At 47.1% G+C, this 15966-nt stretch overlaps 1 protein-coding gene across 2 annotated transcripts; it reads right to left on the bottom strand.

The window, feature by feature from the left end:
• Positions 1-1885: 1885 nt before the first annotated feature.
• LOC133171352 (lamin-B2-like) lies at positions 1886-12385 on the bottom strand. Of its 2 annotated transcripts, XM_061304657.1 has the most exons (13): positions 12147-12385; positions 6294-6430; positions 5872-6028; positions 5269-5394; positions 5077-5175; positions 4822-4893; positions 4559-4684; positions 4253-4473; positions 3777-4005; positions 3590-3697; positions 3183-3302; positions 3006-3098; positions 1886-2733 (listed from the first exon to the last, which is right to left on the bottom strand). In XM_061304657.1, exons 1-13 carry the CDS (start codon positions 12363-12365, stop codon positions 2698-2700), a joined length of 1743 nt encoding a protein of 580 aa, XP_061160641.1. In that variant the 5' UTR covers positions 12366-12385; the 3' UTR covers positions 1886-2697. The 2 variants fall into 2 exon arrangements, with proteins under 2 accessions (XP_061160641.1, XP_061160640.1); XM_061304656.1 differs by lacking the exon at positions 1886-2733 and having other exon boundaries at positions 2798-3098.
• Between the last annotated feature and the right edge of the window lie 3581 nt (positions 12386-15966).

Here is a 15966-nt window from a genome sequence, read left to right as displayed (position 1 = left end):
TGGAAGGCTTAACCAGAGGAGGGATATCTGGCTTGTTCTGGCGTAGAGTCCCCACAATGGTGAAATCTTTATCCAAGAGATGCTGCGGAAGAGGCACACTGATGAAGAAGTTGTCCCTTGTGTCCTGTGTGTCTAAGTTGACTACACGACTGCTGGACAAGGGTTTCACCCAGATTCTTCGGAACTTCTCCTGCTCGTCTCCCCGTGTAAACTATGCCATCTATTGCATAGGGGATGCATGCATCACAAACCCCAAAGATTTTTAGGCCATACTTTTCAGGCTTGCTTGGGATGTACTATAGGAACTTGCACCTACCCCTGAAAGGCACACGCTGTTCGTCCACAGCAACACAATCACTGGGGATGAATCACTGTTGGCAATTGACCAGAAACAGGTCCCATACCTAACGAAAGGCCGCCATGTGTTCTGTTTCCAGCCGGAAGGCCCTGGTCCTTTTATCATCAAAGCGCAAGGTACGGCGAATGTCTTCAAATCTCCCAATTGACATCGTGGTCTTGTACATATTATATGAGATAATACTTACATGTACCAGCTCTTGCTATGTAAAATATCTTTGTGAGTGACACTTCTCATATAGATTGTGTGGTCCACAGCCACAGTTGATGAGGATCAAAGGTTCCCATTGGGTTTCATAGAAAATGCATGCGGGTCATTTTTGATCCACTTATGGAAACTTGGGGTACTAATACTACAAAAATGTCAATAGCATAATGTCAAAAACGTTTTTTGAGAAATTCCTGGAATATGAAATAACAGTTTTCAATTACAAAGATATTTTTTAAAAAAAAACAACCTCACCAGGTCATTTTTGACCCACTTATGCATCTAAGGGTTAATTATGTGGTGTTGCATTAATTAGAGCCACCACAATATTGGACAATTTTTTATTTGCACAAAGAAATGTTCTCAAAAGGTGCATTACTCCAAGTGTTTCGTTTTCAAAACAAGGTTCCCTTTTGATTTCGATTTATTATATCCTACAATAAAACTAAACGTTTTATTAAGGGTATAAACTAGAGATGCACCGATCCGATATCTGGATCGGATATCGGCCCCGATATCAACAAAATAGATGGATCGGGTATCGGAAAATACAGCCGATATGTGAGCCGATACTTTCCTTAATCTATTGGGACGCGGGCTACGTCATACGCCAGCAGCACGTGTGCCCGCATGCCACGAGCGTTTTCTAAACAAACGCAAACATGGAGCGAACGTTCGCTTCTCTTCCCCGGGTTGCTAAGCGGACGTCAAACCCTGCGCGTTCGCTTCTCTTCGGGTTGCTAATGGGACGTCAAAGGCTGCGCGTTCGCTTCTCTCCCGAATGGGGGGGGGGGGGGGGGGGGTTGGCGGAGGCTAATCGGATGTCAAACGCTGCGTGTTCGCTTCTCTTCCGGGGGGGTGTTAATGGGACGTTAAACGCTTTGTGTGGCGGGCTCCATCTAGTGTGGAAACTGAGAAGCTGAGCTCAAGCTTCTTGTGCGGGCCATATTCAATTATGTTTTCAGAATTTGCTGCGGGCCAATAAAAACTGGACCGTTAGTTTGGACACCCCTAATTTAGAGCAAAGAACTGTGTAGTCTGCCTGATGCCATTGCCTTTGGTCTTTTCTGTTCCACATGTAGAGTTATGTAGCTTGTTAAGTCAACCATAATATCGGATCGGTATCGGGTATCGACCGATACGCAAAGCCACGGCATCGGTATCGGAACTGAAAAAGTCGGATCGGTGCATCTCTAGTATAAACAGACAGTTAAACTTACTTTTCTATTTAACAAATAAGACTTCATATTTTCAGACCTTCCTGCCCAAAAGCTCACAGGTGCTTAGTGCATGCGCAACTCAGTCATCAAGCAGTCAAGATTGAGTAAATGTAAAACATTTATTGTGGGTACAAAAGTTCAGTTAAAATGACAGCCCCCCCCCCCCCGGACATAACAATACAGGTCTCTCAGGCACTGACTATAAGTTGGGTGCTTATGTTCAACATTTTATCACATTCTCTAACGTCATATCTATTGCTAAAAGACAGGTGGACAGGTGAGCTATGATTAATTAATTCGTGCATCCCAGCCCCGCTTTAGATTTTTGACTGTGTAGCTTTCCATTAAATCACCTGCAATTCCCACTTAAACTGGAAAGTTTCCAATTTGAAATTGTTCTTTGATCCTCCATGTAAATTTACTGAAAAACTTTGAGGAATTTTCCGCCCCTACGGATGCAACAATTTCTTTTTGTCTTTGTAGTGTTGTATACATTGGAGCTGCTCAAAGGAACAATTAATGTCAGTCTCGAGTAGCTCTAAAAAAATTGACAGAAGCAAGGTGATGATCAAACTGCGTGCGGCCGCTCAGTTGGGCGCACACTAAAATCAAATGGCGAGATACATGAACAAAATAAAAGAGGGAAAAAAAGGTTAAAAACCACCACTTGTGATGGTATGTTGACGGCACAACGGAAGCCCTTCATCAAGGTGGCAAAAACTAATAAAAAAAATAAAAAAAGAGCGAGAGAGATCTACGAGGAGAGTCCGGCGGCCAACAACAACTAATCAAACACGAGGGCAAACATAGGAGGGCTACAATCAAAACGCGGCAGCAGCCCAACAAACAAGCAGGAATTTGCTTGGATACGACGGACAGCACAAGGAAGCTCCGACGCTTGCTGCCGAGGCTTCACATGACGGCGCACTCCCTGGACGCTATTTTGGCCTGCCGGGACACACCAGTGCAATGTTTATTTCAAAGGCAGCAAAACCCCAACACATCAAAGAGCCCCCTTTTGGGGTCAGCTGCACGTTGATGGCGTGCCTCGCGCACAACGCGCCGTCATCATCGCTTGGCGTCACTGACACCTTTCCGTGAGATGCACCTCCACAATTATCGTGGAAAGTTTTCAAACTGGGTTATTTTCTAAATTGCCCAGTTTAACTTTCCAGGTAAACTGACAGGCTAGTCCCAATTAGCAATACTAGGGCGCTCACCTTCTTGTGCGCAATTGGCTCCTCGTCGTCGTCGTCCTCCTGTTCTTCTTCTCCATTCTCCACCTTCTTGCTGACACTGCGTCTGGCCACTTCCTGAGGGGACACACAGCATGAGGCACGTGAAACCCACGGCCGTCCACTCAATTTGGCCATTGCCCATTGAACAGACGTTGTTACCTCGCCGTCAGAGTTCACCAAGGTGATGGTAATGTCACTTCCTGTGCCCCCGGAAGCTTGGCTTTTCCACAGGAGATCAGTGGGCAGACGTTGGGCCACGTCAGCATGTGCAAACCCCACCTACATACAAACGAACGCGCGTACACACACACAATAAGTTAGCTTCAGTAACACCTGCGAGTAAGCAAATCGCACACACGCGCACGCACGCACGCACGCACGCACACACACGAGACATGTTTGAGTGACGGGGCCACACCGAACAGACGCACATGTTTAGATTTTGCAAAGGCTTCACAAGTGTGCATTCCACAGAAACACGTTTTAGTCGAGCGCACACAATTTGGACAAACTCTTCAATTACCCTACATGAGCGCAGTGAGCAAGAGAGAGCGGCACCATCTTACCGTGACAGTCTGTCCGGCCTTGAGAACAAACTCTGGTGAGAACTTGTAGACGATCTCGACAGCGTCGTCCACTTGTCTCTTCAGTCTCCAGTTCCCCAACGGCTGGTCCTGAAGCAAACGCCACTCTTGAAGTGAGCGAAGCAACTGGCGAAGCGAGAGAGGGAGGAGCCAACGCCCAAGCACGCACCTGCTCCGTGTCGTTGGCCAGCGTGACCTTGTTGCCGTCCATGTCGGTGGGCGAGATGGAGACGCCGCCGCTCGCCGCATCCTCCTCAGACGCCAGCAGCAGCTCCTCGCCACGCTTGTGGTCGCCCGACTCCAGGTCTGTCCTCCTTCGTTTGGAGGTGCGGGACGAGGATGAGCCTGTCACCCTGGAGATGGTGACGCGGGAAGATGGGCTGGGAGACAGCTTGAGCCTGAAAGCAGGACGACACGCGTCACCACCGACAAAACGTCACTGGCGGGCTAGTGAATGGTGTCTATTCTGAATTCTTACGGTCTGCCAAATATGGACAATTCATCGTTATTTTTGTGCAACATGAAGCAATTTAAGGTTGAGACAATGGCTTGATAATAATCAATAGACAGTCAATGTTTGACTAACCCCCCCCCCCCCCCACCAAGATGATGAGTGACTCGTTGCGACGGCCCCACAAGGCCCACCTGTGCTCCTCGCCATCCAGGAGCTTCCTGTAGGCATTGATCTCCATGTCCACTGTGAGCTTGACGTCCAGCAGCTCCTGGTACTCAGAGAGCTGCGCGTTCATGCGCTCGCGCAGGTCGTTCATCTCGTCCTCATTGACCTCCATGACGCGCCGGTACTTGTCCCGCTCCGATGCCAAGATGTCCTCCAGCTCCCGGACACGATCCTCGGCGGCGGCTGCCTGCATGCGCAAACCTCGATCATTAAGACGGTGCCAGCGGAGAGCCAGGCGGTCGAGATGCGGAGGGCGGGGCCGGCACGGGTACTTGTTTCTGCAGGGCGCTCAGCTGATAGCTCAGAGTTTCAATTCTCGTTCGAGACTCCTGCACCTCCTCTCGGGCTGTGCACATGGCCTTGTCGTTCATTGCAGACGACACCTTGGCGTTGTCCAGCTTTGGTGAGGTTGACAACATATGAAATAAAGGAAAAAAAGTTGTGTGGGGCTGGATTTACAAGTGACATGGTTTTGTACCGGCTGAGTAAATCCAGCCGTGCAAGACGAAAGGAGGATGAGGTGGCCCTTGCTCACCTTGGCCTGGAAGGTCTGCTCCAGTTCGCCCTTGTACTGAGACACTAGCTCATCGTGCTGCTCGCGCAGGTCCTGACAAACACACGCGCACGTTGTTTCATTGGAAGAATTGCTGACAGGCAGCCTCTCTTACGCTCAGCTGGCACGGCTCTCTCAGTCTCTTAACCACCCCCACACACACACACACGCACACACACGCACACACTCGCACCATGTTCAGTCAAGAGTTTCTCAAACACGCCTGTGTTCCCCTACCTGTAAAGCTTGTGCAAGTTTGAACTCATAGTCCTGCTTGGATCCTGAGTCCCCCTCAACAATTCTCTGCTTTTGGCTGCAGCGAGATTCGCGAACTTCCTACGCAGGCATTTGAGCAGAAAGCGTCTTCTTGTGGTGCTGTTTTCAGCGCCAACTGCGCGGGACGGGCAAGTGTGACAAACGCATCTTTACCTCCTGATAAACGGTCTTCCTGAACTCCAGATCCTCGTTGAGAGTCTGGCAGCGGTTTTGCAAGTCCACACGCCGCAAGGTTTCTGCCTCCAGCTGCCGCTTGGCGATGGCGTGGCTGTCCTCTGCCTGCAAAGCGTTCCAATCAACATCAACGCCGTGTCGGCGTGCTCAGCTACAACAGACAGTGCGGGGTTAGGTGGGGGTGACGCAGATGTTCGGTCTTGGGGCAAACAGGTGGCAGCAAACTGCCGGCACAGCTGCAAAAACTGCAATATCTACTGAAGGCCACCTGTTGGTGCCACACTCGCGCAACAGCTGTGCCACAACTTTTTTGCTTCAGTTGTTATTTTTTAACTTCGTTCCATTATTTTTATGTTTAATTGTATGGAATAACTTGAAACAGCCTTTGTCATTGTCATGCACAATATACTTGGTTCATCACTTTTTCTCCTCTGCTTACTAAGAGCAGGTCACATTGTTCCACTCCCAAAAAAGCTTTCAAAGTGCCTCCGGGGGAGTATTTCCTTGTGTTATGTTCAAAGGGAACAAAGCAATTTTGGACTTTCCAGGAAATGTGTAAGTGACTGAGAAAACAGCACGCACCTTAGCCAGAAGATTCTTGACTTCAAGCAGGTCGGCGGAGAGCGCGGCGTTCTGGCTGAGCGCCGTGGACAGCGCAGCCGCACTCTGGTTCAGCTGAATTTCCAGCGGCCCTGCCCGCGACATGGCCGCCGCCAGGTCCCCATCCTTCTTCTTGCCACTGGCGCACACAGGGAAGGAAATTGTCGTCAGACTATGAGATGCTTTTTGTCCTCATTGGTGGGAAGACTTTGGCATGTTGGCAGGAGAGCATGACAGTACTAGTGAGGCAAAACCGCACACTTGCTGTCAACTCGGTATTATTAGTATGACTTGTGACCAAGTTCTTCTAGTTCAGGACAAAAAGCATTGCTGTACATGGACCTTTTAGGGATTCCGCAAGCACGAAATGCTCAAAGGGGCATGTCCCCGAGATGGCCGGTTACCTGCGTGTGGCCTCTTCCAACTCCGCCTGAGCTTTGCCCAGATCGATCTGTAGCCGAGCGTGCTGCTTTGCGGTTTCGTCCAGAGCCTGACAAGTGTCTGCCAACTGGGTCTCATACAGATGCTTCAGGCGGCGCACCTGAACACAAGATTGTTCCGGAAATCAACCAACGGACTGGAAACGAGGAGCGAAGTAGGGCCTGAGACGAATGCCGACGAATATTTTTCTCAACTGGCATTTTACTCAGGCAAGATGTTTGTAGTTTCATCTCCAGCCAGGCGCGGCCATTTGGAGCTGCCGAAAGAAATGTGAACTTTTACTACGATGGTACTAGTGCTGCTATGTACTGGGACAGCGAGGAATGCGAAAAATGCGCTGAGCCACATTTCACACGCTATCACGTGGCATGCGTTTGCTCCGGTTTGACGCCCACAAGGTATTGGTCCCTTATCTAAACCAGGCATAGACCCACCATCTTGCAAAGGCAACCAAAACGTCATCATGTAAGATCCTTGATTCAAAGGGCATTCAACGCGTTGAAAGAAGTAACAAAGTAAGAAAAGAAGCAGAATGAAGTTCTTGAAAGAGCTTTTTTTCTGGTTGTTTGGGTTGAGTCAGCTGGGGAGGTGCTGGGCCAACGTGGAAACTCAAACTGGCCGGTTGACACACTTCTGACACCAGTTTGTGCAGACAACAACAGCCGGAAGGCGACTTTGCAGACTCACCGCGGCGCAACGATAATGCTGCTGGGGGATTCTGCGCTACCGGGCACATAGTACACATCTCTGACTGCATTGTGACATATGCCACGTGACCGCTAAGGTAAAAATAAATGGTTATTTATATTGCCACCATAGATTGATGCTGACCGCCGCTGCTGACAGCACACTTGTATGGCGGGATAGCATCGCTGCTTGGATACAACAGATACAAATCAAGGTCTACTTTTCTCCATTCAATTTGAGAAAAAGAAAAAAGTAATTGTTTTTCATGGAATAAATAGTAGTGGTGATTCAAGTCTTGAATAGGTCAAAGATTAGCAGACAATGTGATGGTCAAAATTGTATTTTTTTCACCAATACACACAATATTTTAATACCATACTCAAGACGTTTTTAAATGTCACTACAGAAGGCTTCACCACAACTCTTTTTTTTTTAAAGTGCAGTGTCGTATAAATAAGAGCAATGATGATTGGATCTGAGCGATGATTTTTCGATTGCTGCAAATTTATAGTCAACGTTGTAAAGAATTTCGTGTGCCATGTTAATTTTAACAACAGAAATCTGTTTCAAAGCGATGCTTTCGAGTAAATGCATATTGTGAAAACGAGCCAAAAATAAAAAACCAGCAAAGAGTCGTTAAATGTTTGTGTTGGATTTATGTTCTCCTGTGTGAATGTGTTGGTTTATCTTTTGTTGTGGAAAGATGTTCTTCTTAATTGTCGTTTTATTTTGGAGGTGATTTTGTTTTGTGGTCATGGAAGACTTCACTTCCTGTTCCGGGTTATGTAGCGAAAACTGCATACAAATCGCGATGTGCGAATATGTTCACCCTCCTGTGTTGCGGACAATAAAATAAACGGGCAAAGTAATCAACCAACCAAGTGTGTGCATTATTAAGAGAACATGGCCGAAGAAGAAGAAAACCCTTCGAGCTCAACAGGTTATGGGCCCAGGCGTGACACAACAGGAGGAAGATGGCAGAGGTTAGTGTTCAACGGAGACGAAAACGGTTACGAACTCTGGGAGACAAAGTTGCTAGGCCACATGCGGATAATTGGCCTAAAGGACACTATATTATCGGACACTAATCCAGATGCAGAGAAGAATGCTGAATGCTACGCTGAACTGATTCAGTTCCTTGATGATAAAAGCCTTTCACTGGTAATGAGAGATGCAACTGACGACGGAAGAAAAGCTTTAAAAATACTCCGAGACCACTACGATAGTAAAGGCAAACCTAGAATCATCGCACTGTACACAGAGCTAACGTCTTTACAAAAGAAACCTGAGGAGACAGTGATAGATTATGTTATCCGAGCTGAAAAAGCAGTGACCTCCCTAAGAAATGCAAAAGAAGTCATCAGTGATGGACTTATTATCGCTATGATTTTAAAGGGGCTTCCTGAAGCTTACAAGCCATTTGCTATTCACACAACTCAAAGCAGTGAAGATTTAACATTCACACAGTTCAAAAGCAACCTGCGAAGTTATGAGGAAACCGAGAAATTCGACAACAAAGTAAAAACAGATAATGTGATGAAGGTTAATTTAACCTCAATCGTCTGTCATGGATGTGGAAACCGAGGACATTTTGTAAAAGATTGTCGCCAAAAGGGAACACCTAAATGGTGTAGCTACCATAGAAGCTCGACACACAGTGATGAAACATGTAGAAGAAAAACCAAGTACACAGATGATGCAAAACTAACTGTAGAAAAACAAGAGGACAAGAAAGAAGAGCAGACTTTTGTATTTAAAGTTAGTCAAAGACTTCTGCCTAATGACATAATAAGAGAAGGACTAATGGTGGACTGTGGTGCTACTTCACACATCATTACGGAGAAGAACAAGTTCATAAAGTTTGATGAGACTTTTGATCCTGAGAAACACTACATGGAGCTTGCTGATGGATCCAGGACAAATAACGTCGCACTCAAGAGGGGAGATGCCAACGTCTCTCTACAGGACGTACAAGGACACTATACCACCATCACGTTGAGAGATGCTCTGTTCATCCCATCCTACCCTCAGAGCATATTTTCAGTGAAGGCAGCTACAACCTATGGAGCACAGGTGATCTTCAAGAAGGGACAGAGTGAACTGGTGAACAAAGATGGGACAGTCTTCTACATCGAAGAATACAACAGACTCTACTATTTGAAAACGGTAAATAATGAAACATCATTCAATGACATGATGTCCTGTGACACTGTTAATCTGACTTGTGATGTGAAAACATGGCATGAAATTTTAGGACATTGTAATGTTAGAGATGTGTTAAAGCTACCTGATGTTGTGAAGGGCATGAAAATCACAGGCAGTGACATGTTAGATTGTAATGTGTGCACAGAAGGGAAATTCACTAACGACAGAAACAGAAAAAGTGACCCAAAAGCGAGTGTGCCATTACAGTTGGTGCACACTGATCTAGCCGGCCCCATTGAACCAATTGGCCAAAGTGGTCACAAATATGCTATAATATTCACAGATGATTATTCAGGGGCAGTGTCAGTTTACTTTCTAAAACAGAAAAGTGACACCACAGAGGCCACAGCAAAGTTTCTAGCTGACTGTGCACCATATGGCAATGTTAAATGCATTAGATCTGACAATGGCACTGAATTCACAAGCAGTTCCTTCCAGTCTCTTTTAAGGGAAAAAGGTATAAAGCATGAGACATCTGCACCATATTCTCCTCATCAGAATGGCACAGCTGAGAGACAATGGAGAACTCTCTTTGAAATGGGGAGGTGTCTTTTACTAGAAAAGGGGCTGCCAAAAGAACTATGGCCTTATGCCATTCAAAATGCAGCACACACTCGCAACCGATGCTACAGTAACAGGACTAAAAGTACACCATATCAGATGTTAACAGGGAAAAGACCAGATCTCTCAAAACTATGGATATTTGGGTCAGACTGTTATGCATACATACATGATCACAAGAAACTTGATCCCAGATGTGGAAAAGGAATATTTGTGGGGTATAGTAAAAATAGCCCAGCATACCTGGTTTATTACCCCCACACCGGAAAAGTGTCAAAACACAGACTCGTGAGATTTATCAAAAAGAACACGGTTGAACAACAAACACAGACTGATGAATGTGACACAGAAATTCAGACTTATGAGCATGTAGTGCCTTCAAAGGAAAGTACAGAACAGCAAAATGAAAATGCTCCCATTGAGGAAGAAATATACATGGACCAACCAGAAGGTTTTGAGCAAACAGAGTCAGGAGAAAATTTGGTGTACAAATTAAAGAAATCCCTTTACGGGTTAAAACAATCAGGGAGAAATTGGTACAAACTCTTGAATGACTACCTTGAACAAAATGACTTTGAAAGAAACCTTTCTGATCACTGTGTATACAGGAAAGACATTGACCATGAAACTCTGCTGGTTATCATCTGGGTAGATGACTTGATCATTGCGGCTAGCAATATTAACATGTTGAACATATTCAAAGAAACAATGAGGTCAAAGTTTAACATGAAAGACCTGGGGAAAATATCCAGTTTTCTTGGTATCCAGTTTATACAAAAAGGGGCTGAAATCAGGATGAGTCAGAAGAGGTACATTCAAAGAATGTTGGAACGTTTTGGGATGTCAGAATGTAAACCCAGATCCACACCGTGTGAATTAAAAACTGACACTACTATATGTAGAGGAAGTGATACAAATGGGACAGTTAACCCAAGGGAGTATAGAGAAATAGTGGGCAGTCTGATATATGCCATGACGTGTACGAGACCAGATATAAGCTGGGTTGTTAGCAGACTATCTCAAACACTAGCTCAACCCACGAGAGAGGACTTAGTAACAGCAAAACAAGTCCTCAGATACCTAAAAGGTACAAATGATTTTGAACTGATCTTTAAGAAAAGCAGTGAGGATCTAGATCTAATTGCTTACAGTGACTCTGACTGGGCATCCTCTGTAAAAGATAGACGCAGTACAACAGGGTACTGTTTTGCACTTACTAAAGAGGGACCAGTAATATCCTGGAAGTCAAAGAAACAGCCTACAGTGGCACTCTCGACATGTGAAGCCGAATACATTGGTCTTGCAACCACTACTCAAGAATGCATGTACTTAATCCAACTGTTAAACGGGATGGACAGAAAAAGGTACACGTGTGTCAAACTGTTTGGGGACAACCAAGGGGCCATTGCTTTGAGTAAAAATCCAGTGAACCGACAGAGGTCGAAACACATTGATGTGAAGTATCACTTCATTCGGGAAGCGTTGAATGAAGGAAAAATCCACACTGAATACTGTCCATCAGAAGAAATGGCTGCAGACATACTAACAAAACCAGTTACAAAAGTGAGACTCAAAAAGTTTCAAAAATGGTTCTTTGGAAATGCACAAGATGCTATGGGTTAACAGCATGAGAACAAGGGGGGGTGTTGGATTTATGTTCTCCTGTGTGAATGTGTTGGTTTATCTTTTGTTGTGGAAAGATGTTCTTCTTAATTGTCGTTTTATTTTGGAGGTGATTTTGTTTTGTGGTCATGGAAGACTTCACTTCCTGTTCCGGGTTATGTAGCGAAAACTGCATACAAATCGCGATGTGCGAATATGTTCACCCTCCTGTGTTGCGGACAATAAAATAAACGGGCAAAGTAATCAACCAACCAAGTGTGTGCATTATTAAGAGAACATGGCCGAAGAAGAAGAAAACCCTTCGAGCTCAACAGTTTGACGTCGAGGCAGTTCCACTCGAGAATCAAAAAAGGAAGCAAATATCAATCCGCGAAGTAGTTAAAATAGGGAGAGGGCGTCGGTACTAAATGGCGCGCACAATCAACCGCTTTCTTTTCAAATTTGGAAAGCTCCGAGCAGCTTTTTACCACTCCAAACGTTCTCACATCAACCAGTTCGACTTTGGGAAGTCAAAATTAGCTCAAGTACGAGGTGTTTTGTTTTATTTTATTTAGTGGAAAGAAAAAAAAAACAGTAAATGAACGGTTTCATGATTTGGCCAGGCGCCACCCACGTTTCCTGTGAACCCACCAGACTCTCCATCGGAGTAATTTTTGCTCAACTTTGACGGGAGTTAACAAAAAACGAGGCCAAGTGAACACAATAGTGTCGAGGGGGCCCGGGTCGCCACTTGTACTCACCTCCCTGGTGGTGACCTCCTCTTTCTCGGACACTTTCACCAGCAGCCGGTCGTTCTCCAGCTCCAGGGAGCGTACCCGCTCGATGTAGACGGCCAGCCGGTCGTTGAGGTGCTGCAGGTCTTGCTTCTCCTGCAGGCGAGAGATGCGGGTGGGTGAGAGCGGCGTCGACGAGGCCGCCGCCGGCCGGTCAGCTTCACGGCTTGTGGTAGCAGACTCCATACTGTGCAGGGGCGCGTGCAGAATATTTTCAGGGGGGTGGCCAGGATGACGACACACCTCATTGAGGGCTTTGATGACTCCCAATTGTGCACAACATCGCGCTCCTAATCAGGCGAGGAGTCTTCATCAAAAGCAGCGTTGGGCTGAGCTTCACTCGAGACGTGGCCATGCGGTCGCTCGCGCTCACACCTCCCGCTCTGGCGCCGGCAGCCGGAGCCTGTAAAAGTAGGTTCGGTCCGGTCGCGGCGGAGCAGTTATGGGCCGAGACGCCGCCTGCTCGGGAGACGGGTCAGTGGCGGTGCGACAGCGAGGAGCTCCGATTAGCTCTGAAAGCGCGCGGCGTGAAATGAAAGCTAACCATAAATATATGCAAATGGGATGAGAGTTCCGCGCTGCTGCTTTGGCGTAATGATGGCAACGCTACAGTGGCGCCTTCAAATCAGTTCCTCATTGAAATGCAACAAGCAAGGAGGGACTTCCAATCCAGGAAAGAGCCAAAGAGCGTTTGCTCGCTTGATATTGACGTCCAATGTGCTTTTGTAACCCACGGATGAGCCGCAACCGCTGAAAATCATTTTTTGACCTTCAGCTGGTCTTTGAGTTGAGCTAGCTGACATTGACAGGCGACCGGTCGGTTGTTTTTCTCGGGCGTCTCGTCGGCTTTTGATTTGAAAATCAGTTTGGCGGGCAAAAAATGTCAGCAGAGGTGAGCGTTCATTAGCAGCTTGGCTCGCACACACCGCACGCTGACCTTTTGCAAATGGGAGGAAAGACATGACTTGATGGAGCTCGGAACTGAGTCATCCTTTTTTGTTTTGTGTTTTTTCGTTCCGGGGGCCGAGAGAGAAGGTTCCGAGCCGTCACAACATTTCTCAGGCAGCTTAGGAAGTTATCGGCGGTGAAGTGCAGAAGGCGTTGAGCTGCGACGCTGTCCGACAAACGCCACAAAGATCGGTGGCAGCCGGCGGACACGCTTCACCACGAGAGACGTGAGCGGCCGAGGACATGAGAAAAAGTGCAAACGTCATTTTTTTGGATGTCCGCAGACGAGCTTTTTTGTCACGCTTCCTTCTCCTAGCCGAAGCGCTAAAATCCATCCGTGCTAAAATACCTATCGAACCATCTTCTCAGTTGACGTGCTAAAAGGCTGCGAACGATCCGTCCGGTCCGAGTGGGAAAACAAAAAAGCTCTCGAGCCTCAGCCGAGCTCTTTGATTCATGCGCTTAAATATCAATTTTCTCCTCGGGGGCTCGCCGGGAGTGGAGCCACCGCCGTGTAACCCGAAGACGGCGGCAACTCATTAGCCAGCGTGCAAATGGCGCTTTAATTGCCTGTTGTGACGAGACTGGATCGTCTGGGGTCTGCACCACACCTGATCCAACCAGCAGCTCTCCACGAATTGTGTGTCTAAGAGGCCATTTATGGACTTTTTTAGTTGCCTCTTATTTATTGCGGCCCGAGTGCTTTTTTCATGGCCGTGGAACAAATTGTCCCCGGGCGATAATCAAACGGCGCTTGTCGATTCCATAAGTCACACTCAACGACGGCGCGTGTCGCAACTCAGAAAGTCACCAGAAGATGGACGGGCCCACCGACCGCTCGCTCGTGCACCTTAGCCGACCGACACAAGCGGAACAAAAGAGGCCAATGCATGAGCTACGCTCGCTCGCTGTTCTTTATGCTCTCACTTGCAGGTCAAGAAGTGGCCACTTGACGGGAATCCAGCCTTAATGATCTTCTTTGAGCTTCGGCGCTCGTTTACAGAACACCATCCTTTATTAATCCCGCGGCGGGCAAATTAAAGACAAAGTGTTTGGGGGTTGTACTAGGCGCTAATATGGTGCAACCCTGAGCAAGAGAAAAGATAATCCTTTCTTTGTTGGACTGGAGCCAACAGATGGATGTTTAGATTTGGAAGCCCCCCTCCCCCCCAGTCTGTTCTACCTTCCCGCAAGAACAAATTGGCACCTCTGCCATGCTGCTAACGTGAAGATGGCACCTTCCCGACTCTCATCAAAAAGGTTGATACGCCAAACGCCTTTTTCAAAGTGCCACTTTACCTTCCAAGATGGCACTCGAGAACAAGACGGATAAAAACTCATCGTCTCCACGACGACCGAATGGAGTCGGAGGCCGAAAGCTCGCTCGCATGTGCGGCGTACGCTCTTGTGTGTTGCCATGACGACGGCACCAGAGGGGAGTGCCAATGCGGGTCTTGAGGACCGCCGCCGTTCATTGCAGAGAGGCCCGAAGAGAAGAGAAAAAAAACGACAACATTGTGGATGCATCACAGAGTCAAAGGTGAGAAGCCTTTCATGTGCAGGTACAATCAAATATTTGCATTGTCGTCCTAGCAAAAGAGAAGCGAAACATGGAAGCCATCATTAGATGTTGTCAGCCTTTTCATGTGCTGTCTATTCAAATGTCTCGCTATCCTTTCTTCCTCGTCAGCCTATTCAACTCCATCGCTCCCTCCCTCTTTTTTTATCCAACTGCGAACAACACTTGTGATTCACGCTGTTATTATCAGAGATAAAAAGACACACACTTGTGTTCCAAATCTTTCCAATTTTTTTCTTAGTCTCGTTGGACAAATCCAAATTCCAGCTTGAAAGCTTGCACTTCTTTCCTGTGCGTCCTTTGAAAGCGGACCATTGTCACCATTTCAAGCCCTTAGCGTGTCTCGCCTTGAGATCATTGCAGGGCATCGGCGCGGCACGCCCGCCCGACCGATCGACTGCCCGGCCGGCCTTCCATTTGTCAAAAAAGTCTTGAACGACTTTGAGGAGTCCCGTAAACGGCGCGCTGCGGTTGGGCCGCTTTCCATCTGCAAGGCGACGGGGTCGTTTTTCTCTTTAACGGCGCGACGCCACTCAAATGGCCTTTTAACTGCGCGCTGTCCCTTTGCAGGAGCCAGCGTGGAACAATTGGCCACCTGGCGACGAGGAGGAGGTAGCCGAACCGAGCCGAACCGAGTGAGGCGAGGACGCACTCGTTGCATGCACGGGCGGAGAAGAAGCCACATAACGGTATAGACAAATTTCATTTGTGTGAAAGAATGTACTGAGCAGAAAAACATTTGAAAGCTTGGCTGTCAGCAGGGGAAATGAAGCAAAGCCCCAAAACAAAGCAAACCCTTATTTTCTACAATCTCCTTGTCGTTTGGACTTTTGTACTCTCACAAGAAAATGGCGGGCGGCAGTAGACACCAACAACACTCAACTCTTTTTCATGCTCTGTTTGATCGCTGCTCGGGTCATTGCTGGCAACACGTACGCACGCATTCACCCTCAGACATAGAGATGATGGCACACGCAACGTCAACCTTGCTCATAGCCATCGCTGACCACACACACACGCACATATCACATTGATATTTCTTTCCTGTTTGCAATTTGTATCCCAGATGGGGAGCAAACCTTTGCAAAGTGAGGTGAAACGCAACTGGCTCGATGATGATTTTATTTTATTATTATTAAGAGTCTGAAGAGCGCCACCCTTCTGCCGGTATTTGAATGAACGAGGGCTGCAGCTTCTTCCCTGGCAAACAACAAAACAATATACTAAGTTGCTGCGTCTCTTGGCTGAGTTAGCGCGTTA

Source organism: Syngnathus typhle, linkage group LG18 (genome assembly GCF_033458585.1).
Source record: "Syngnathus typhle isolate RoL2023-S1 ecotype Sweden linkage group LG18, RoL_Styp_1.0, whole genome shotgun sequence".
Classification (NCBI taxonomy): domain Eukaryota; kingdom Metazoa; phylum Chordata; class Actinopteri; order Syngnathiformes; family Syngnathidae; genus Syngnathus; species Syngnathus typhle.
This window is presented reverse-complemented; position numbering and strand designations above follow the sequence as displayed.

Coding starts and splice junctions, on each gene's coding strand:
- LOC133171352 (XM_061304656.1), bottom strand. CDS start 12,365: ATGGAGTCTGCTACCACAAGCCGTGAAGCTGACCGGCCGGCGGCGGCC. Junction 6,029..6,293: donor TTGGAAGAGGCCACACGCAG/GTAACCGGCCAT, acceptor TGTGTGCGCCAG/TGGCAAGAAGAAGGATGGGG. Junction 5,395..5,871: donor TCAAGAATCTTCTGGCTAAG/GTGCGTGCTGTT, acceptor AACGCTTTGCAG/GCAGAGGACAGCCACGCCAT.